This window comes from Oryzias latipes, chromosome 23 (assembly GCF_053564925.1).
Source record: "Oryzias latipes strain Hd-rR chromosome 23, Olatipes_Hd-rR_3.1".
NCBI lineage: Eukaryota > Metazoa > Chordata > Actinopteri > Beloniformes > Adrianichthyidae > Oryzias > Oryzias latipes.
This window is the reverse complement of record NC_136259.1, coordinates 2,560,178-2,584,783: the sequence shown is the minus strand read 5'-3', so window position 1 is coordinate 2,584,783 and position 24,606 is coordinate 2,560,178. Positions and strand designations below refer to the sequence as shown.

The window sequence follows — 24,606 nt, the reverse complement described above, 5'->3', positions numbered from 1 at the left end:
CAAGGATGCTAGCAATCAACCAAACTGTTTCAGTTTCGTACCCAAATTGTGAGATTTGCGTTGCTTTGACATTTCGTACTTTTGAACTGTAGGTGTTGGACATGCGCTAGAAAACAGTAGTGTGTAGTGGTGTTCATGCTTGTAAAGCCATGGGTTCATGGTGTGAACTTAGCTTAAGCTTGGAAAAGGAAGTCAAGTATTTCTTTTACCTGTGCATAATTGGACTGTTACCGTCAATTCTTACCTAAGAAATTGTTAAAATAAAATAAAAACCGAGTGAATCTGTGTGACATACAAATGTCTTTCTAGTCATTTTTCAATAACTAATTGTGTTCCACAGCATTGATGGCATTTTTTAGCAGACAAAATAATCAAAAAATAGATCCAAAAATGCTAGAGATGTACAAAAACAGTTTACTTTAACATCTTGAATATTTTTTTCAGTGGAACTTGTTTCACTCAGGCTGTGTTTGAATTACTCCCAAATCCCTGAAAGACTTTATAGTGTGGGACTATCGGGTTCCCTCATTTTTAACATAATGTGAAAACACACTCAATGTTTTAAATTTATCAGCTCTGACAATAAAGTCACCTATTTACTAAAGTTAAAACTTAATAAATATGAACATTTTATGGAGGCTGTTTGTGAATCCACTGTGTTCTGATGATGAAAACTTAGATTATTAAAAAAAACAAAAAAAAAGCAAACACAATGCATTGTGAGGTTAAAAGAATAACCGAATTTGAGTGTGGCGCGATCACAGACGGAGCGGGAACTCCGGGTGAGGCTCTGAAGCGCTGTGCCTCATGTCTGACGGCAGGACTCAATAGTAACAGTATGGAGAGAAATTAGACTCAGTCGGATTTGTGCGTGCGTAATTCTTGATTTGTGCGTAAATTAGGATTTGTGTATGCATATTCTTGCTTTCTGTGTGCGTAAATTAAGATTTGTGCATAAATTTAGATTTGTGCGTGATTTGTTACTCACATAATACGTTTTGTGTATAAGTTAAAAAAATATAAAATGAAAAAAATGAAAAATACAATTTACGTATGCACAAATTAAGATTACAACAGCTTGAAACTACTTACACACACACCTTTAAAAAAACACGCACAAATTTCTTGTTACGCACACACGAAGCCAAAGTTACGCACGGATCTACCGTGAGACTGTTTTCACGTCTCACAAATTCGTCCGTAAGTGCTGCGTTTAAATACCAGTGGAATGCTCGGTCATTAGAATTTTCCTATCAGCCTTCCCTTCTAAAGGTATTTCCATCAGTGGGTGTAGCAGGGCTTAAAAAAACTTTAAAGGAAAATAAATTAAAAATTCTGATAAATTATTATCTGAGAATATGACGTTCACTTTTAAACGCTAATATATATGTTAAAAGTATATTATTCTCCGATACAAAATGGGTAACAGGAACGACCAGGGGCACTGTTTTTTTTTTCCGGAAAAATCAAAGGCAGTCAGACTGAGAGAGTCACGGGAAGAATGGCGGCCCATCTCGGTGGTCAGCGCCCCGAAGTAAGTAGCCTCTATGTTCAACACTAACATCTACTGTCTTGATTTATTGATTGAGTCATTGTCTGGATACGTTTAGAAGGGAAGGCTGATAGGAAAATTCTAATGACCGAGCATTCCACTGGTATTTAAACGCAGCACTTACGGACGAATTTGTGAGACGTGAAAACAGTCTCATGGTAGATCTGTGCGTAACTTTGGCTTCGTGTGTGCGTAACAAGGGATTTGTGCGTGTTTTTTAAAGATGTGTGTGTGTAAGTAGTTTCAAGCTGTTGTAATCTTAATTTGTGCATACGTAAATTGCATTTCGTATTTTTTTCATTTGATATTGTATTAACTTATACACAAAACGTATTATGTGAGTAACAAATCACGCACAAATCCAAATTTATGCACAAATCCTAATTTACGCACGCACAAAGCAAGAATATGCATACACAAATCCTAATTTACGCACAAATCAAGAATTACGCATGCATAAATCCGACTGAGTCTAATTTCTCTCCATATAACAGAGACGTGCGCTAAAAACTCTGCTGTAGGCCCACAGAAAAGGCTTCAGGTGAGGCATGCCTCACCAGCAGGGGGCAGACATGAGCTGACAGCTGCTTTGTAGCTACACTGGTGCCGTAGAAACCGACTAAGGACGTCTTTCTCCACTGAGAGAAGAAACTCATATAAAATAAAGGAAAATCAGGAAGACTTTTCCAAAAGATCATAGAGGTTTTTGTGGAGAAGGATCGACACATGGACTTAAAAAGTCAAACATGTTTTTCAATGTGTGTTTTTTAAAAATAACATGGGAGTAAGTGTACAAAAATGTAAGTAAAATAATTTATTTTATTTATATGATCATTCTCACAGATAATATTTGATAACACTGACTAAGGCACCAGAATTTGAAGTTGGAAAAATACCAGAAATAGTTACTGAGGGTCAAATGTCTGCTGAACTCACCTGTATACTTTAATTTGCTTACAGTACAGATGAATAAATTTATACACAAAAAGAATGTTCTCTCCATGTATATAAAGAAATATTCTCTGGAGAACAAATATGTTGTGTGTATTTTATAAGCTGTTAGCTGCTCTGATGAATGGTGAAATATTCAGTTCTTTCATTGTAAATCTGACTCCAGAGGAGTTGGTGCCTCACCAGCTATCAACCTCACCGCTCGTCACTGTACCTTTTGTTTACGAACGAAAGCACCGTTTTAATGTTAGTTCGTAAACACAGCAGTGTAGGAAACATTCACGGGGGCCAATAGGACAGCCTAACGGGGAAGCAGTATTGGAAGAGATAACCAAAGGGGTGGAGCTAACCACAAGATCGTAGAGACAGCACTGACCACCATATGACAAGATGGCGGGTTAGCACAGAACTATGGGTGACCTGCCAGGACTGAAAAAAATGACGTAATTTCACTGTGAGCATGTTCAGTAAGTGAAGGTAGGAAAAAAGATCACAGGTATGACAGATGGTCAGAACACCTGCAGCTGAAAAACACTGCATCCTCTTTGAACAACAGCAACTCTTCAACCGTTTCTGCAATAGACCCTTTTCAGACAAAATGGCGACATCTCCGCCACTGTGTAATGTTAGTTCCACTTTACAGGCGGGTAAAACTGACAACTGAACGCTAGGCCTTAACCTTTCAAAACCACAAAATGTCACATACTTTCCAAGCTACTGGAACTCTTCAACTGTTTATGCAGTTCCAGTTTCCAAAGGACAGAAAAGCAGCTTTATGCCGATCTGCGACACTTTACTACTCTTAAGTTCCGTAAAGTCTTGCATATTGGTGCAAAGCTGTGTCAGAATCAGCTGGTTTTGCGTTAATTGCGTAAAAATGTTACCATAGTAAAATGTGGCGCAGCAGTGCAAAGCTGCTTTTCTCCGCTTCAGAATCCGCTGGAAATACAGTAATTGAGTAAACGGTCAAAGTAATTTAAAGAATTTCAACACTGGCAGGTTAAAAGGTCAAATCTAAAATCAACCAAATTACGTTTCTTAGAATACATTATTTTGATGGAAATTGGGATGGACAAGCAAGCCTGGTGTAACTCTGCATACATTAACTGCTTCCCGTTAGCTTGTCAAGTCACATTTCAGACAAATTACGCAGCAAACAGCCGCTCCATGTAAGGGTGTATGGACAGACACACATGAGGAAAAAACAGTTTTACTTGTGACTTTTTTTCTCTCTCGCTATGTCTTGAGTGAAAGAGCAGAAAACTGGAAGCTTGCCACTTCATAACTTGAACCAGTATGAGGTTGGCTCTCATGTTTCTGGCACCAACACTCACCCAAACACACTTTGTGTTTAGTTGGGCTGCTGTAACTGAAATCTGATTGACATTTTTCCTCCCATTAATTTTTTTCATGTTTTTTTTACTTCAGCCAAGTCTGAGATCAGTGAGGAAATTTGCTCATGTGATCTAACGTTTACAGCAGCAGCTGGAGACAGATCCTTTCATTAATGGGGTAACGTTATACTGATGGCTGTAAAAGTAATGTTTTATTTATCTTAGTTTTTCATATCTTAATTCACTATACAAATGACCTCTGTTAGGCTGTCAAAGGCCGGAGGTTGAACTCATTGATGGTCATTTAAAACAAATGATCACTCAAGGTTTTGGAGTCTTTTCAGTTCAAAACACATACATATGTTAAATGAAGAAGGTAGAGTGAACTTTTAGTCACATTTGTAGCATATAAAGAACCACAGTAGCAAATGTATTTCTAGTGCACTAAGACACGTCTATGTGCTGAGTTTTCTAAGTTGTGTTGGACGTCCCAGGACAGTCACACCACAATGTAAAGGGGTCAATTCAGACGGTGTCTTCCCAAATCTACAATTTGTGTCCCTGGGACCTCTGTGTAATGCTGGGTTAACACCTAACATGTTTTGTGCGTCAAATTCTCATCCACTGCCTCACTGTCAACTTTGTCAACTTTGCTGTTCGATGCTTTTCCAAAAATGTGTTCGTAAACTCGATGCTCCAGACGGAAGTGGGAGGAGCTACCATCAAAAGTTTTGATCAGGTCAAGCTTGGATCACAATCAAGTCGATCTCATCATCAACACGTCATGGGAAAGAGCTGGATCCCTGATTGGTTGACTCAATGCAAACTGTTTGCCAAAGTTTAGATGCTTGAACTCTGGACGTGCTGCCACGCCTGAAACGTGCTGCTGCCACAACGCCACACGAGGCGCTCAAAACCCACTGCCGGACCTCTGATGGCGTCTGTACATTGACTTAACACTGAAACCAGACGCCAGCTTTAACAGCACCGTCATTACTAACAAATTGCCTCAACAGATGGATGTGGGGCAAACAGTTATTCCTGCTTTCATTTAGTCTCGTTTAGAGAACTTAAACTCTCTTTTTACCTGTTTTAACAAACAGTCCCTAAATCGTCTTTAGCTTGTCCAAAACTCACCAGAACCAGTAAACGGACACAGATCACTCCTCTGTTGTCTACTTTACATTGGTTACCTATTAAATTAAGAATTGATTTAAAAATAAATAAAATTCTACCTTGGGTTTTTGTAACATACATCTTTGACCTTTTAAACCCATAACCTTCGGCCAGATCCTTCAAGTCTTCCAATCAGCATCTCTAAACATTCCAAAAACGTGCTTTAAGATTAGAGGAGCTTTTTCCTTTCAAGCTGTCGCTCCTCAGCTTTAGAACTGCTTTCCACTGTCGCTGCATGAGATTAACCTAGTTGAGTTCTAAATCCCAGGTCAAGAAGTTTTTATTCAGAAGAGCTATTTAGTTCATTTTAGTCCTTGTTTTTTTGTTTTTAACTTTTGGTTGACCTTTTTAATATTGGCATATACCTCCTCTCTGTGTTTGGTTTGATTTTATTACGTCTTTCGTAAAACAATTATGATTCTTTCTGTAGATTTTACTGTGGATATTCTATTCTATTCTATTCTATTCTATTCTATTCTATTCTATTCTATTCTATTCTATTGCTCACCCATTTCCCTTCATTTGGAACGGCCAGGTTGATATCATATCCTAGTGAGATGACAACAATCACATACCTTAAAAAATGGCTTTCAACTGCCTCAATGGAAACCAATCTGTCACCTGACATCATCCTACATTCACACCTGCAGACATTTGTTCAGATGCAACTCTGTAAATGTAAACTACTCTTTGTTCAAGGAGAACAGGCTTCCAATACCTCTAAAAAGAAAATGTACTCTGATGTAAACTGCCTTAACATAAAGCTTACATTTGTGTTCTTTCTGAAGCTTATAGTTTCAGATTTGTTGCTTTGAGTTTCATATATCAGCATTTTTGGGTAATTGACTGGTTAATGCTTTTATTTCCTGAGAAATCTCCAACTGAAAAGTCTGAGAGAAATTGTTTATGAATTGTTTCCTAACCATTCAAAGATTGATGGATGGCACTGCCTGATCAAGCCTACCACTCTGGTGTTTTTTATCCCATGGATGTCATCAGGTACTTTGCAAGTGAGTTTGTTGAATCTATATACTGTACTGAGTGACCCCTCCCCCCTGGCCTTTCAAACAGGAAGTACCAGATGGTTCCAAGAAGCCAAAATCCAATACACTTCTATAGAGAAATAAATAGTAGTCATTCAGTCATTCTATTGGTCAGAATAACCATTCTTGCTCTGTTACCTTTATTTAACATATTCTTGATAATCATCATTTTGGTTGTATTTTTTCTGTAGTTCAAGTTATTCAAGTTATAAACCGACCAATAAGTTGCCTCAATAGAAGTATGTGGTTTCACATTAAACCTTTGAAATGTTGTTTTGACAGATTTTTTTGTAGCCAGCTTATAAGTGGTAGGGGTGCGGACTTCCAACAGGCTCACTCCTGATTGGCGAGAGTGGTTGCCAAGGAAATGTTGACTCAGACTAATCACTGCTTACTGATGTTGTCTGGTTCCAACATGACGGTGTCCCATAGCAACTGAATTCCCTTCATTACACTGAAGCCGAAAGTAAGCCATTTTCTATGGATGACATCAAACATCAGTCCAGTTCTCATCTACAGTCAATGGTTGAACCTTAAACAGATTTTTGTTTCTCTGCTGGTCTTTAATCTATCAGTCAAACCAGTTGGTTGCATTTGTTGCATCTTCCCATGTAGTTGTAGTGAAGACTGTCTCTGCTGTGTTATCTCAGACAGCATTGCTATCAGCTGGAGCTGAACTTCTGGTGTCTATTCAGAAAATGAACTACAGGGTCATCTTGGTGTGGATTTCAAAAAGACTCTCTGTCTCCGTTTGTTTTGTTGTTGAACTTGCAGGAGAAGCCAAGATAAAAGACAGAGTGTGAAGATGGAGAGTTTAAATTTATTATCCGACAGGAAAACTTCCCAGCGGTTCGTTTACTCATCAAACCGGCTCGCTCTTGTTGGTGGATCAGTTTGACAAGTGGTTGCATCGCTCCATGCTTTGATCTCTTTGTCTTCTATCTTCTTTAATTTCCTGCTATATCCTTCATGCACTTTGGAAGAATGACAGGAAATGAAAAATACAGGCAATCTTTTCAGTTTGTAAAGTGGAGCCTGATAGATTTGTGGTCTTTGTTCCTGCGAGGTACTTCACAGAGCACCAGTATAATCAGACAACAATAGCAGAAGGTGCAAACTATGAATTTTGTTGGCAAAACTCAGTTTGTTTGGTTTCTGTTGCTTTGGCTCCATTCCCAGAATGCTTTGCCTTCCTGCAGGCCTACTGAAGTAAACGTCGACATGTCCTGTACTGGAGCACAGTTACTATCTCCAGCATGAGTGATAAAGAAATTTTTTGGTAAATGGCATTTACTTGCACTGTATATAGCGCTTTTCTACCTACAAGGCCCAAAGGGCTTTACAGTCACACACACATTCACACACTGGTGGCGGCTCCGCTGCCAAACACTGGCGCCAACGTCATGGGAGTGCAAGGCGGGAATCGAACCTGCAATCTTACGATCATGGGTCGACCGCCCTACCGCTACATCACGGCCACCCCAACAGTATGGCCATCAACAGTACAGTACAGACTATGGGTTGTAATTTTAGGCCCTTTTTCATCCATCCATCCATTTTCTGTCATTTCCTTTAGCTTCTCTGGTGGAATACAGACGTGTTCCCAGGTCAGCTGATGGGCTCAGTCTCTCCAGCTCGTCCTGCGTCTTCTCCAGGGTCTCTACCTGCTGCTTTCAGTTTCTATCTGTGAAGTACAACAACTTTAGCTTCTATATATATACTTCTATATAAATTCACTGTAAGTTTAAAAAAACCAAAAAAAGGAAAACACTAGAATCTAAACGATGACCGAACAAAAAACTTAACACAAACGAATACAATTTTACATAACTAGCAATCACAAAAAGAAGCCTGATGAACAGCTGCCAGATTTACGTTTACATTGCTGACTAAATTCATTGTTTGGTCTAGCAATAGTCAGGAATGACTCAATTATTGCCAGAAGCACAAAGGAGGGAGTATGATGGTATGTGACTGCTTAGCAACTTTCTAAAGTTTGCTTTCTTAAACATTTCCTAAAACAACTTCATATCAAACTTCACATCTGTTTCTTCAAAATGCAATAAAGTGGGGATCATTTCCCCAGATATGCCTGTGCTTAATCATTTGTGGATGAGAGACTAAGAAGGCAGCTGCATGTGTGTCTGTTTGTCTCCTCAGATGGAATCTTCCTCCTGCATGGATGAGAGGATGGTCGGCTGACGTCTGAGCTCCCTGATTGGCTCACCGAGCTCCGCGGGTCGCAGCTGCCGCCATGGCCAAAAGCCCCGAGGTGAAGCTGGCTGTTTTCGGCAGGGCGGGGGTCGGAAAGTCAGGTAAACCACACGTCTCCGCTTTCATCATCACGCCGAAAGAATGACAGCTACGCTTTGGTAGTGAAAGTGCTCATTTCCCAAACGCTTGGAAGGACTTAAAGCAGTTCTGCTATCTGTCGCTGTTGCTACAGTGCGTTTATTCCCGACTGTCATCAGTTTGGTGTTTACCGTGAATTCCTGTCGTACTCCAGACAAACCGAGACTCCGGGGGAGGAGGTGGTTGCCTCAGGTCTAGATAAGTCAGAGGAATCGCTTTCACTCAGTCTCGGCATTCCTTCATGAGCGAAAGCAGCGGCTCGGATTCGGCTGACAGTCCGTGCCCTTCTCCTGAGCGTTTGCTTCCCGTCAGCGACGAAGATAAACTGACAGGTCAAACACTCCAAAAAGAAAAAATGGCTGGTTTGGGATCTCTTACATGTCAAAGGTGGTGATTAAAGTGTCAGAGGAGGTCACGCCAAGTGCTGTACTGAAAAACAACATGACTGAGGAGCTTATACCCTTGAAAGGAGCGAGGCTGTAAAACATGACAGCGAGGTTCAAGAGGTCAGACAGAAAAGTCTGGATTCCTGTTTAAGACTTGAAGGGATTTAAGATCCAAACAACTGAGGAAGTTTGTGGTTATGACCAACGTTTGCCTCCTGCTGCCGTCCACTTTGTCCCCAGAAATGTGCAAGTCTTCTTAAGACACTGTCGTAACTTTTTATGCAAATTACCTCTTTCTTTATTCAGAAGCCAGTCAAACCCAAAACTGTTGTGAAAAACTCAATATTTAATTTATAACTGCTGTATTTTATTTTATTTTATTTTATTTTTTAAACTTGTCCTGTCCAACAGCTGGGCAGGCAGATGAGAGCTGAGGGCCTCTTGTGTTGGACATATTTTACTTTAACAAGAGGGGTTATTAATCTTCAGACAAACCAGAGGTATATCTGAATAAACCCCTTTTGTAATTGAGGCCAAACTTTATTAATTCTAATCATGTTTGAAAATCGTTGGTGTTGGAGCGGACGGAAAAGGAAAGAAGGGAAGAAGAAAGAACTTGCTGTATTTTCCGCACACATGAAAGCCTTATTTTCCCAAAAACCACAATGCGCCTTCTATAGAAAAGGAATTAATTCTGGCTGTTTACTGCTGTTGAATGGATTTTGAGAGGCAAACAACTCAAAAAACAAAATGTTTGGTTTGGTATTGTAAAACACTAACACGGCTAACACTTCTTGCAAGTCGTCATTTAAAGAAAAAAACAATAGATTTTGGAATTAGTACAACATTTTTCCGCCAAAAGCACCTTTGGGATTTCATGAAAGCAGCCGTTTTGATATGAGCAGGAAAAACTCTTCTTCTGCCCCTAGTGGAATGATTATGAATTACCGGGCCGACAACATGGATTAGGTGGCATACAATGGGTTTTTAATTAAAGTTAATGAGATAAAGGTCTCAGAAATCCTCATATCCAATACGATATAAATGTTTAGAGTTGATAGAGTCAGCTAAGTCTCTGTTATTTACTGTTATTAGCTGTTATTATTGAATTTCTGCAAATAAAAGAACCTCTTTAAAACGGCTGTTCTTATTCTGGATGCTGAGCAAAAGTCATGCCAGACCAAATCCAACCGATTTATACCCTCCTCCCTCTAAAACACCTGCTGACCAGGTTGCAACTGAAAACCTCTGACATGTCAAAAGTCAAATTCATGTCAGTAACTTTAGAGGACAAGCAAAGTTTACACGAAACTACAGTACATTTGTTTTTGCTTTCTGCTTTGTGGCTGAAAAATTCCTTTTACTGCTGAGGATTTGACCAACATCTGTTTATCTAAACTCTCTATAGCTGGCCACCATTTAGACTTTAAAGAGCTACTCCAATAAACCAGTGTTCTTGTTTCATTTTTTGTCATCATGAAGGACACATATAAAGAAAATTAGGCTCAAAATTGCATTTCTGAGTATTTCTTTTTGAAAATTGTTATGACTCAAAAAGTTTTCTGAAGAAGAGCGTGTTTGGGAATTCCCTGCCCCGCCCCATCCGGCGGCATCCACTTATAGACCCATGGATGTCTTTGTTTCCCTCGTCGTAGTGTTCACTTGGGGTGTGAGGGGCTGTAAGCTAGAGGAAGAGCGTGTAAACAGAGAGCTCTCAGCAACAGGAAGGGGAAGGGAGGGCAGGTGTAGTCCCGCCCACAACTCGGAGGGGAATTTCTATTGAACTACCACTGGGTCCGCTATGAAAATAGATCAAAAGATGAATGGAGAGGGTCTTGAGATGCATTAAAATCTACCTTCATCCAGGTGTTATTTATAAAAAATCTGCTATAACAAATAAAAAAAAGAGCTGTTAGTTGTACAGAAATGTCCGTTGCTTTGCAAAACTGCAGCTGGAGGTGTTTTTTTTACCTCTTGCGTGTTTAGTTGATTCTTTCCTCGGTTTGCTGGTTGTTGACTTTTTATTCTTTATTGTTATTTCTAAAGGCTGTCAGGTTAATGCATTTAAAAATGGGGTCAGCAGCTGTATAGTTAAAACCCAATAAACTCTGGAGATTTTTCCCCAGATTAGAATGAGAGCATTTGAGTTTCAAATGTTGCTTGGGCCTGAATGAGCAATCTATAGCAGATATCAAGCATGGAGAGGGGGAGTCATGATCAGGGCTGCTGAACTCTGGTGTAAAGTCTTAGCCACGTGATGCTCAATACAGGATTTGAACGCTTAATCAGAAAACACAGCTGGAGAATGATTGACAGCACAGCAGAAGTCCATGTGAAGACCCTGAAGTAACGTACGTGATGTGAAATACCAGTGTTTACCTTTTTAATTGTGAGAGAGACATTTATTTTGGTTATGTTAAACCAGGGGTCAGCAACCCATGGCACTGGAGCCACATGTGGCTCTTTCATCCTTCTGTTGTGGCTCCCTGTGACTTTGGAAAATAATGAGTATTTTATAATAATTAAATTTTATTTTAGTTTGTTCATCTGCTGGCTCCGCACGAAGCGCGAGCCACGTAAAAAACAGCTTCGTAAGGGGGGCGCTAGTGCGCAGCTGTAAGATGTAAACGCGTTTTCCACGGCTCTCCACCGAAACTCGAACTTTTTCATTATACACCACCTTAAACTTTTTCTACTTTTCGATATTTTTGTAAGTAGACGCACCGCTTCCCATTGCGGTATTTTTTTTTCTTGCAATGCCGCCGAAAGTGAAACCTTTGAACAAGACGGGAACCCTCGAGGGATATGTTAGCAACGCGGCTAGCGGTGCTAATGCTAACACTAGCATTTCAAGCGAGTCCTCTGCCAAGACAGCGGCCGACCCCCGTGAAGACAAAAGCTATGCTTTGTGCAAAGAGATGTGTCGGGAGATGGCCACCACCATACTCGGGAAAATTGATGAGCGGTTTGATGCTCTGGAGTCCAGGTTTCAGTCCATTCACTTGGAACAAGCGGACATAAAAGCTCGCCTGGAAAACCAGGAACATGCGACGAGCGCGCTGGATGAGAGGCTGGAAGCATTGGAAGCCAAGTGTACGGGTCTAACGGAGTACACACATCAGCTATAAACCAAACTGCATGACCTGGAAGCACGTTCTCGCAGGAACAACATTAAAATTGTCGGCATACCGGAAGGTGCGGAAGAAGGCAAGATTACGGAGTTTGTTTCCAGACTTATCCCAGAACTACTGGGAAAAGATAATTTCCCACATCCAGTGAAGATGGACCGCGCACATCGCTCTTTGCAACCAAAACCTGCTGCGGGAGCTAAGCCACGCACCATCCTGGCCCGAGTTCATCACTTTCAGGAGAAGGAGCTGATCCTGCGTTGCTGCAGGATTCAAAGAGGCTGTGAGTACAAAGGGAGCAAGATTCACATCTATCCTGAGTACACCAGCGAAGTTATGGATCAACGCCGTGCTTTTGGAGATGTGATGCGAGCCCTGCGCAGTGATGGGATTAAACACGTGTTGCGGTATCCTGCAAAGCTCCATGTGTACTGGAATGATGGACAGGCGCCCTCTATCTTCAACAACGCAGAGGAGGCAGCGCGCTGCGCAAAGAAACGCAAGTCACCTGTGAGACAGTAAGGTCTCTGCTTTGCTCCACAGTTTGACTGAACAAGTTTGTGGAGTTACTTTCTAAATGCGCTATGCGCACTGATATGTCAGTCTGGCAGGTGTAAAACTGATCGACAATTAATGCGGATATTTATTCTATGTTGGTGGTGTGTAAATACTTTTATTTTAATATGATACCATGGTGGTGGGTGTTTCCCGCTCTTACTATTTGTCCGGCAGCTCCTGGTTTAGTGAAAGGGGAATGTTATGCGTCAAGTTCAGGACGCATTCATTGGGGAGGGGGGAGGGTTTGTTTTGTTTTTTTCTTGTTCTATGGTTCAGGTGCAAAAATTGCATTATTTTCTCTTTATGTCTCATTACTGCCAGTTTTGACTAGACTGTTAAGCATATTACACCTCATGTCAGTCATTCTTTTCTCATTGTCCTCATCAGAATGCATAGATCACAAAGTAACGTGCATGTAGGAAACAGAGAATTACAGATGGTGTCCTGGAATGTTAGAGGGCTTGGTTCAATAGTAAAAAGGGGGAAAGTATTCAAACATTTGAAATCTCTTCATGCGGATATAATTTTTCTCCAGGAAACCCATATTAAAGGTACAATGCAGCATATTTTGAAGTGTAACTGGGTGTCTCAGGTATACCAGTCATCTTTTACATCACATGCCCGAGGAGTAGCCATATTATTTAGGAAAAACGTCCCTTTTCAATTATCATCTGTGAAAACTGATCCACAGGGCAGATTTGTGATGATCTCAGGCCTGATAGATTCCTTTCCATTAACCTTCTTAAATGTGTACGGCCCGAACACGGATGATCCAACATTTTTCAGGAAAGTTTTTGACTTATTGCCAGATGAAAGTGACTCAAACATAATAATATAAGGAGATTGGAACTGCTACTTAGATCCTTTCCTTGACCGTCTATCCTCGCGCCCTCCTCCAGAAAGTGTATCACTGCGGGTTTTACACAATCTCATGAAAAATAGAAATTTAGTAGATATTTGGAGAATTCAACATCCCACAGATAAAGATTATTCTTTCTTTTCCAGTGTGCACAAATCTTATAGTCGGATAGATTATTTTTTAACCAGCTCTAACCTTATTTCACAAATCACAAATTCTAAATACCATAACATTTTGATATCAGATCACAGCCCTGTGTCTATATCACTGTCCCTAAATCTACCTAAACAAAAATATTCCTGGCGCTTCAACCCCACCCTTCTTAGCGATGAACATTTTAGTAAACATATTGCTTTTAAACTTAAAGAATTTATTGAAATTAATGATAATGGGGAGGTGTCTGACTCAGCGCTGTGGGAAACACTGAAAGTTGTTATACGTGGTGACATTATTTCTTATACCTCAGCTCTCAAAAAGGAAAAAAATAAAAGGCTTTCTGAAATTAAAATTGCCCTTTCTATTCTAGAAAGAACATATCAAACTTCTAAATCCCCCTCTGACTACAGAGACATGCTGAAACTTAAATATGAATACAATGTAATCATGAGTGGTCAAATCAATAATACATTATTGAGACTGAGGCAAAAACATTTTGAGATAGGAAATAAGCCCAATAAGCTCCTAGCACAACAACTTAAAGGAATGCAGGCATCGAGAGCTGTTCATAAAATAAAAAATAAAAATGGCACTCTTCTAACAAACCCGCTAGAAATTAATAATCGTTTCAAAGAGTTTTATCACGAACTTTACTCTTCTAGTCAGAACTTATCACAGCGTGACATAGATGATTTCTTTGGCTTTCTTCATTTGCCCAGGTTAACTGATGCTGCAAGGCGTCATCTTGACTCCGACTTCACACTGCATGAAGTGATTGCAGCCATCAAGTCATTTCCATCAGGCAAGGCTTCAGGCCCTGACGGCTTTGGCTCAGAGTTTTACAAAAAATTCTGTGATGATCTTGCTCCTCTCATGCTTAGGATGATATGCGATTCCAAACGCAGAGGTAAATTACCCACAACTCTGTATGAAGCCAACATCTCCTTAATCTTGAAGAAAGACAGAGACGAGGCCGATCCAGCGAATTACAGACCCATTGCTCTCCAAAACTTTGATCGGAAGGTAATTACCAAAATTTTAGCAACCAGATTAAACACGTATTTGACTTCTATTATCCACCCTGACCAGACAGGATTCATCCCTGGCAGACTTTCCTTTTCCAATGTTAGGCGTCTTCTGAACACCATCTATGCCGACCACAATGGCTCTGATGAAGCTGCGGTTTTGAGTCTTGATGCGCATAAAGCCTTCGACCAGGTTGAATGGCTTTACCTGTTTGAATCACTGCGAAGGTTTGGGTTTGGTGAAACGTTTATATCTTGGGTGGAACTAATATATGCAGGTCCGTTGTGCTCAATCCTGACTAATGGGGAGAGATCATCACCATTTCCGTTACAGCGTTCTGTCCAACAGGGCTGCCCTCTTTCTCCTGCCCTGTTCGCCTTAGCTTTGGAACCTCTTGCTGTTAAAATAAGAGCACATCCATATATCCATGGCCTTGTGGTTGGAGGAGCAGAAACTGTTATTAGCTTTTATGCAGACGATGTATTGTTATACTTGCGCAATGCTGAGGAGTCTGTGCCCCTTCTTATTGATTTGATAACAACCTTCGGAAAAATTTCAGGGTACACAATAAATTGGACTAAAAGTGAATTAATGCCTTTATCTAAAACTTATCCGCCAAATTCTATTCAAAACGCTACTTTTAAAATAACCTATGACCATTTCACTTACCTGGGCCTGACTATTCCTAAAGACCCAAAATTAATCTTTACCTTGAATTTCACAAAATTTTTATCAAAATTAAAGCAGAATATTGACTCTTGGAAGACCCTTCCCTTAACCATGATCGGCCGAATAAACTCCATAAAAATGGTTTCTCTGCCTAGATTCTTGTATTTGTGTCAGAATCTTCCTATTTACCTCACAGCCTCCTTCTTTAAAGAGTTGGACTCAATAATCACTTCTTATATCTGGAATAATAAAAATGCTCGAATCTCAAAGTCGCATTTGCAAAAATCCAAGTTGGAAGGAGGTCTTGGCCTACCGGAATTCAAACACTATTACTGGGCTGCTAATATCAGAGCATTGATGTTCTGGCAGCAGGGATCGCCGGACACCATTGGTCCCACCACTCCGCTGTGGGTTAAGATGGAGGCCGGGGGAGTGAGAGATTTCTCATGTTTACAGGCTCTGCTCTTCTCCAAACTGGAGAGGGCGGAGTCTCTCCGGAAACTGGGTTTTGTCCTAAAGCAATCAGTGCGCATTTTAAATCAAATTAAAAGCATTCTTTCTTTGCCAGACATTTCTGTTCAGTCACCAATAATGCCATAAAAAAATGCCATAAAATGCCATAATCACTCTTTCTTGCCTCCTTGGGATGACAAATTGTATCAGGAATGGAATGAGAGGGGTTTGTCCAAACTTGAAGATTTATACATAGATAAAAAATTTGCATCATTTAATCAACTTAAACAAAACTTTAACATTACCAATTCACACTTCTATAGGTACTTACAAATTAGACATTACTTGCAGTCCAAAATTAAATTATTCCAAGATCTTCCAGCTGAACATGATCTTTATGACATTTTCAAAAGTCCCCCTGGCTCCAGACACTTGGTTTCTAGAATAGTGCATTTATTCGATGGCAGCACCAGGGTGACATCAACAAAAATAAAAGATGCTTGGAGTGAGGAGTTGGGCATAGAAATATCAGAATCTATGTGGGAAAAGTGTTTATCCAAGATTCACTCGTGCTCAGTTAACAGCAGACACCAACTCATACAATTTAAAATCATCCATCGGCTCCACTACTCCACAGTACGGTTGCACAAAATATATCCTTCAATTACTCCCATTTGTGATAAATGTAAAATATCTGAAGGCACATTGGCTCATGCTTTTTGGTCTTGTCCCTCATTGGCTGGCTTCTGGAACAGAATATTTGACTGGTATGCCAAAGCCTATGGTTGCTTTATAACACCCGATGCAGAGCTCGCCATTTTTGGCTGCGTACGTACTAGAGCTATCCCAACTGTAATGCAACAACCACTAGAACTTGGGTTAATGACTGCAAAAAGACAAATTTTGCGAGAGTGGAAATCTATGGCTTCTCCATACTTTAAAGTGTGGCTCACTGACATGCTATCTCTCATCCACATGGAAAAAATTCACCATGTCAGGACTGCCTCAATTAATGTTCACAATAAACTCTGGACACCATTTCTAAATCACTTACAGAAAGTTAAAGTTATTTAGCTCTGTGTTGAGACTGCATTTTTCTTCCTTCTATTTATGTCCTGTTTGGACGGCCTGTGAATAAATGTTGAATAGAATGTAACTGGCAATTGTTTATTTACTTGTATTTTTACATTGTGTTTTGTAATGGTCTAAAGAGCACCTGAACTGTTTGTTTTGCCTGTTTGATTTTGTACACTTGAAAATAAAAATAAAATATTGCAAAAAGTAAAAAAAAAAAAAAAAAAAAAACAGCTTCGTAATGAGCTCGTATTTATCGGGCGAGACCTGCAGAGCTGATAACAGGGAGAGGCATGCGGGGCGGCTTCAATAAACACTCCGATCTTCTGCCGGGAACTTGACGTACCGCGGGGCAGAGACCAACTCGCTGATGACAGACTGAGAGCTTGCGCCAGTGTTGCCAGATAGAGTCACAGATTTCCAGCCGAAAAGTCATCTGAAAACCGCCAAACCCAGCCAAAAACCGCCCAACACAGCTTTTGTTGATGTTTTTTTTCGTACTGGACTGATTTAGCAAAATAAAAGATTTTTCTAAATAAAAGATAGTTCAGACTAATAATAAAATGTGTAGAATATTGAATATTTCTTCAGCAGGCCACCTTCTTCCAATGAGTAAAAAAGGTTGCCGACCCCTGTGTTAAACACACAAACTTAACACATCAACATAAACTTTGGACAAAATTCACAGAAAAAGGCTTATTTCCCCGACCCTGATTACAGACATCACATCTACCTACAAACTGATAAAATGTGGAAATAAAATAAAAAAAACACTTCTCAAAAATTACTTCACAAATTAATTCACAACCAGAAGAGTCTCTCAGTCCACAAGGTATTTTAAATGTATGGATTTTTTTAAACTGATGTATGGAGTTTACATTCTTCAGATTGTCAGATTAGATAAATTCCACATGTTGACCCCCTAAACAAAAATACGATTCTTTATTGCATTAGTTCTGACACTTTGTTTTTAAATGAATTTTTACCCCGAAAATCATAATTATTAAATTTAATTTTTAAACAAACTCAGTATTTTGGCAGGTACACATCGTTTTTTAACTTTGAACAAAAAATTCCATCATCGTAATCCCCAAATTTAAGTGCCCTTAATTTTGGAAATATTTGTTTTGTGGATTGACTGTATGAAGAGTGATTTACAATTCTAATTCTAGTTTTAGGACAATACTTTAACTCTTACTTTGTTTGTGTCAAACCTATTTTTAAATACATCTTTGTGACGTTGCTCCTCTCATTTTAATTTTTCCTGAGGGCTTGATGATGGAGAGCTTTTATGGCCTATTACATACATCTAAAGAAAACTTGTATTGTAAATTGGGTCTCTTGTGGGGGTGTCAGAGCTGAAGTCATCACCAAAAATAAATAAAAAACGAAGAAAATGAGCCGAGAAGTTCAATCAGAGAAGAATGTCGGGCCCCTGTCGTTATCGGCGGACTGGAGAACGCTGGTAAACCTCCACTCCCACGCCAACAACCATCGTCTGTGCCGCACATTTGCTTTATTTATTGAGCACAAAAGCAGGATGTCAGGCTCTGTTGTCAATTCTGACTCAACAGTATTATATCAAATCATCCAGACGTGGCCTTTGAATGGAGAGAAATAGATAATAATTTATCTGTTTTAACAATTCCACTTTAGAAATACCAGAGAGAATAAAAAGTGACATAAATTGTATTCTCATTCAAGGAAACATCAACCCCTAACGCAAACTCAGCTCGAAAACAAAGAGATCCAGAAACACTTTCCCCTAATAAAAGCTGATTCAATTTGAGTGTGTTTGTAAAAATAACTGTTTTTAATATTGATTTCTGGAGCAGATACCCCACCCCCCTTGTATAAAAAGCTCTCCGTTGGGACGCAGTATCTGAGATGGGCCCAAAGTCTCCCTGCTCTGCTTCATTCTGATGCATCCACTTGCAGACAAATAGAGCTGAAGTCTGGACTCTGGATCTAAACTGAACGGCTGGATAGCTCCGATATTAATCACTATTTTTGTTGCACTAATGTTAGGCTGGGGCTGTGAGGGGCTGTAAGCTAGCAGAAGGGAATAATGGGATATCAGTAAAGTCATGCCAAAAGTCCTGGCCACAACTCAGAGGTGATTTCATAATGAACTCCTGCCGCTCTGCAGAAACTATGTCCTAGAAAACGACATAGTTGAATTTTGGCTAAAAACGGCATAAGTAAGGGTAAATGGCCGACGAAGCAACCATCCTCCGCTGGACGGTTGCTTCCACGAAGTGCGTTAAAAAGTGATAATGCACAATTCGAAGGCCATTAACCCGCTTATACCATGGTCACTTACAAAAGCAATGAATACTAACCAGTTTTAAGTCCTTAATTCTTGTTTTTTTTCCCCGATTTGGATCGCTTTTCTCACAAACAGTCCGCGTCGCGCCGCACCACCGCTGCAGTCAAGATTCGGCGATAATATATGCTGATCTTTCTGATGGGTTGAATAAAGCATCAGTTCAGAGAGAACGTTCACCTCTTATTGCTTGTTTTTGTCCAAATGATGAAGCAAAAGGTTGTTTTATAGAAGCCGGCGCAGTGATACACAACATTTAAGCTAGGTGACCAGAACTTCTTTTTTTACCGTGCTGTTATCCCGTGGTTTATCACTTTGTAATACACACCCAGCAGCCAATCAGAATCGAGTATTCACCCGGACCATGGTATAATCATAATTAAAAGACCACTGGGAACACTTTGAAAATAGATCAAAAGATGATCGGAGATGGACTTTAAGTCACTTGTAGTCTTCCTTACAGTCAAGACAATATATGTATGTCGGTACCAGATGATTGCTTTTATCATGACTCATTTTGTCCACCAATAGATGAACAAAACCATTTGTTCTTTGAGCAATCTGACTGTCCATGGGCTCTTTAGGGTAGTAGTTGCGCCAGGACAGTCTTTGGTCGGGTCAGGTTTGGCTAGTTATGGTTTTTTTCTCCTTGCAGGTAAATAAAACATATATACTTTAAAGCTACAACAGAAATCCAAAGTCAGTGGAGGCTGAAGTACACCCACAGTCTGAGATCTGAAGTCTGAGATCGAGAGGAAAATACTTAGAAAAGGCAGGCCGACACATGAACAGACTGATGCTGCATACACACCAGGCATGTGTCGCGCATTCAGGAATGCGCTGAACGCATTTTTGGCATACGGTGTTCACACTGGACTGTCGCTACCTGATGTTGCATGTGACTACAGTTGGAAGAGCGAAATGTCAAAGCGGTGTAATGGTTCAGGCTATTTCTTTTAGAGCTCTATTCCAATATAGGAAAGACAGCCGCAGTTATTCGCCATCTATACATCACTACCAAATCAGTGTCCCTGACTGGTCAAAGCTCTACTTTCAATACGTGTTTAATGGGTGCACGTTTTGTATGTAGAGCCTGAAAAAGGTCCTAAAAACCTGCATAGGTAGGCACGAATGCGAAAGCTTTGAACGAGGAAATACACATTGACATGCATTTACATTGGCTTTCTATTGAAAGCCCATTGTGAATGTGGCATGAATTGTAATCAGAGAAAGATGTAGGTGTCAAAAAATGCCAGAAAGGAAAAAGAAAAAACAGCTGGAATGTGTGCAAAGACACAACAGACTGACAAAACGACAACTCACAGGTAGAACAGATGAGTGATCCGGCTCCAGAATGTTATGCGGGTAAAAGCAGGGAATGAAGGGGAACCAAAGGTCACTGCAGGTCAAGACAGTCATCTCCAACATTCCAGTTTTACAGTAAACCCTGATGCGTGTACTAGACAAGCATCAGCCTCTCAGCTTGGGTCCAAACATCTCCGTGTGATGAAACCAAGTTTCAATAAACAATAGAAATGTTAAGAATACACGTGATTATATCTGAAGGACAGAGGAGAGGGGATGAAGGTTGCTTATCGGAGTCTTACAGACAGAAAACAGCATCTTTGGTGTTTTTAACAGGTTCTTGTTGCAATTTTTTTGTACAGAGGAAATTAAGCTTAAAATAGCTTTTCTGAGTATCTCTTTGTTCAAATCAGGAGCAGAGAAAAAGAAGACGCTTGTGTTTGTGATGAAGAAAATCACCGCTCCCTGCTTCGCTGCTAGTTATGGGTGACGGGAAGGGGGGGCTTACCCCGCGCCAGTAGACCCGCCCACAACCCTGATGTAAATTTTCTAATGAAATCCTCAGAAAATATGTCCCATATTGGGACATATTTTATAAAATGGGCCAACGGTTCCCCCGGGGAACCGTTGGCCCATTTTAGCCAGTTTAGCAGCACCATTTAAAGACCTGAATCATTCAAAAAAACCTTTTCGGACTCGGACCTCTCAGTGCTCCCATGTTTCCGTCTTGACTCTAGACTTCATTGCTGCCTGACGCCACTCGTTCCTGTTTGAGTTGGACTTCGGGGTGTTTGCGCTTGGCAGCGCTCATCAGCAGCCGACCTGCAGGACGCCCAGCATCGCTGGCTTTTTTCGCCCCGGCTCGCTGCAATAACCGGACCTCGCCCCATGCAGAGCTCTAATAAAGAGTAAACTGTATTACCTGAAGCGAGGCTGTTCAGGCCCTTTGCAGCATTCTGGTTTATTGACTCAGCGGGGCAACCGGGGCTAAAGAAACCAGATATCCATCTGAGGCTTTGCTGTACACAAACACAAAAGCTGTTGAACATTTCCCTGCAGGGGGGCTCATCTAGAGGTCCAAGTAAAAGTTCAGCATCTGTGCTTTCAGCAGTCTGCAATAATGTCTCAAGCAGACGGAGCCGGGCAGCCCAACGTTTGCAAATTCATACAAAGATGAATGACTCATCACTTTACAAATAAGTTAGCAGGCAGTTAGGACAAATAATAAGCTGTTTAGTAGAAATTGGGCCTGCAACCTTTAGGTGTTGATTTTTTCTTTTGGGTAAATCAGAAACACATGTTTGTATTTTAATTATTCTCATAACATTTTTATAAAACAGATTTGAACAGAGTTCAGCAACAGTCTTGAACATGTGGTAAATAAACAAAGCACTAACGAGGACCTTTAGCTTCGACACACCACACTATAGCTATGCTAATGCTGTTAGCATTTTAGCTAACACTAATGAAGGTTTAGGAAGAAGAAGACACCATGAGACTATTTTTTTCTACTTTTCTTTGTTCCCTGTCTCTGATATCCCACTGTCTATTCTCTGTCTCTGCCCTGTCTAAAAAGAAATCAATGCAAATATAATATATTAACAAATTTTAGCCTCAAACACACAAGGGTTTATACAAATATGCACCTTGTGTGTGTGAATGTATACAACCTCTTATGTCTCTTTAACACTCTGTCCAACACAAGAGGCCTTCAGGTCTTACCTGTTTCCTTATTTTAAAGTTAAAAAAGGAAGAGGACAGAAAAAATGAAGTGAGACATTACGAAAAAATACGGGGAAAAAATATGTAAAGTGACTCGTAATGTCAAGGAACATATTCATCTAAAAATGAATCAAGAATTGTCGCTCGATGAAGTCTAACTGAAGTCTCTTCTTACCATCGACTGTATATGAGAGCTGGACTGAGCGAGTGAGTGTGGCTTCGTGTTGGACGGTTCAGGCTTCAACGACGTGCGTTAAAAAGTGATGATGCATACTTCGTCTGCCATTAACCCTTACGTCTTTGGTATGACTCGGCCTGGATTCGAACTCACGACCTTCCAGACACAGGGCAGACACTCTACCACAAGCTGGTTATAAAATGACTTACTTCCACATATGAAGTCAGTTCTATCACGTACGCCGTCATGTTGGAGCCAGATGACGTCAATAAGCAGTCATTGGTTCGAATCAGTCTGAGTTATTGTTTCTATGGCAACCATTCTCTCCAATCAGGAGGGAGACTGTAGGAAGTCCACACCCCTTCCACTTAAAAGCAGACGACACGAAATCTGTCAAACGCTTTGAGATTTTTCCTTATATTTTGAGGCATCTGATTGGTTAGTTTATAACTTATTTTAAATAATTTTTTAAAATGTAACATCATAAAAAAAAACTTGATTAGAAAAACCATGTTAAAAACAGTTATTCTGGGATTTTGTCTTCTTGCAGTCGGACAGTTCCTATCCTTTTATTTTTTTTTTAAAGGACATGAATGATTTTAGGTTTTAACCTAACCGAGCGACATAAAAAGGGGTCATCTGGTCAAATGAATTTATGCGACCATTTAAAGAAAGATAACTGATGAAAGTCTGGGAAAGTTCATCGTGGTTTTTAAAAATGCGCTCCTTCTTTTTCCTCTTTTAGTATTTTCACATCAGATTTAGGTATTTAAACTTCTCATACTTTGCTCTTTAAAGGGTACAAATTAGATGTGTGAAAATAATAATTATAACATTTAAAAAAAAAAAAAAAAAACTTAATAGAAACTAATTCACTTAAAAAAGGTAAACTGCTGGTTCTGTTTAGTTAAGGAATGTTTTTTCATCTAGATCAGGGATGTCTAACCCATTTTCACTGTCCTCAAAGGGCCAGATAGAACTTATGTAACTAAATGTAATAAAAAATAAATGTAACTACTCCTTAATGTTAAATAACTCATTTATTTATTATAACTTTTTAAAATGACAATTACATATGTTTGCTTGTTACTGTAGCATAAATCCTTTTAAATTTTGTCCGCTTATTAAAACCCACATAACTCCATTAATGAAGGATCAAACTGTCCAAAGAAAAATAACATCAAACTGAGCTAGAAAGAACACGTATGACACGTGTAACTTTTTGTCTGCATGCACACATAAGACCTGCAAACATTGAATAATTACAGCAACTAAACATAAATAATTAGTAATCAACTAAAGAACATTTTTATTTTCAGAAATTCAAAACTTTTATGCTCTCGCGGGCCACAGAAAATGACATAGTGGGCCGCATTTGGCCCCCGGGCCTTGAGTTTGACACATGTGATTAAGACTAATAGCTGGTTACAAACTGATGCGGTTTCTTTAACCCTTGTTCTATCCTAGGCACTTTGACATTGGGAGTTGGGTCATCTAGACCCACTAGACAGTGCTCTGAACCTTTGTTCTTCAATGATTTGTGATCTTCACTGGTGTCCATGGATTACATGAAATCTTTCCACCTTTATCCACCTTTGTCATGGTAGGGAGAACACGTCAATGCAAGGGGGGGGTCATCTAAGATAGCACAAGGGCACCCCGGCCGTGTCCCCGGGGTGCCGGCTTCCTGGGCCCGGCGATGCTCTCTCCGCGCGGTGGGGGGGTTCACATTACATCTGAGCCGGGGGTGTTTTTTCCAACTGTGGCCGAGTCTGGTCGGGCCATATTTACAACACCCCTTGTGGGCCCTCTTTTTTCCCCGGGGTTCCCCCCTCCTGGGCGGGGGCGGCGGGCCCCTGCCTCGCTCCTCCCTGGACCAACCGTGGGCCGGGCAGATGGCTGCCTGGAGTGCGGAGTGGGTCTCCCTTGGGGGGTCCTGGCTCGTACCTGGGGTTGGGGCGGGGGGATGCCCGGAACTTCTGGGTGGTGGTGGGGTGCTCGTCTGGGGCTGTGGGCGTCCTTCTCCGGTGGGGCCCTGCGTTGGGTTCTCCCGGCGCGGCGGGGGGGCTGCTCTCCTGGTTGGGCTGGGGCGGCGCTCTCTTTCCCTCCGTGCCTCCCTGCTCTCTGGCTCTGGGGGCCTTGCGGCGGCCCTGCTGGCCCTGGCCTGGGTGGCGGGCTTGGTCGCCCGGGCGGCGGTTGTTCCCTGCCGGTTCCCGTGTGGCGTTGGGGGGATTCCGGCTGCCGCTGCTGGTGCGGCGGGGGTCTGGGTGTGGGGATGGCTGGGCACTCTCCCTCCTTCTTTCCACGTTCCACCATCCATTTTAGAAGAGCATAAACACTCACCTGAGCACAGGTGTT

General features: G+C 40.8%; 1 protein-coding gene across 2 annotated transcripts in view; it reads left to right on the top strand.

The window, feature by feature from the left end:
• rerg (RAS-like, estrogen-regulated, growth inhibitor) overlaps window positions 1–24,606 on the top strand; it is a 72,452-nt gene that overhangs the window by 8,904 nt on the left and 38,942 nt on the right. For both annotated transcript variants that reach the window (XM_011490862.4, XM_011490863.4), the window contains exon 2: window positions 8,217–8,371. In XM_011490862.4, coding sequence (XP_011489164.1) covers window positions 8,311–8,371 — 61 coding nt within the window. In that variant the 5' untranslated portion in view covers window positions 8,217–8,310. The remainder of the gene's footprint in view (window positions 1–8,216; window positions 8,372–24,606) is intronic.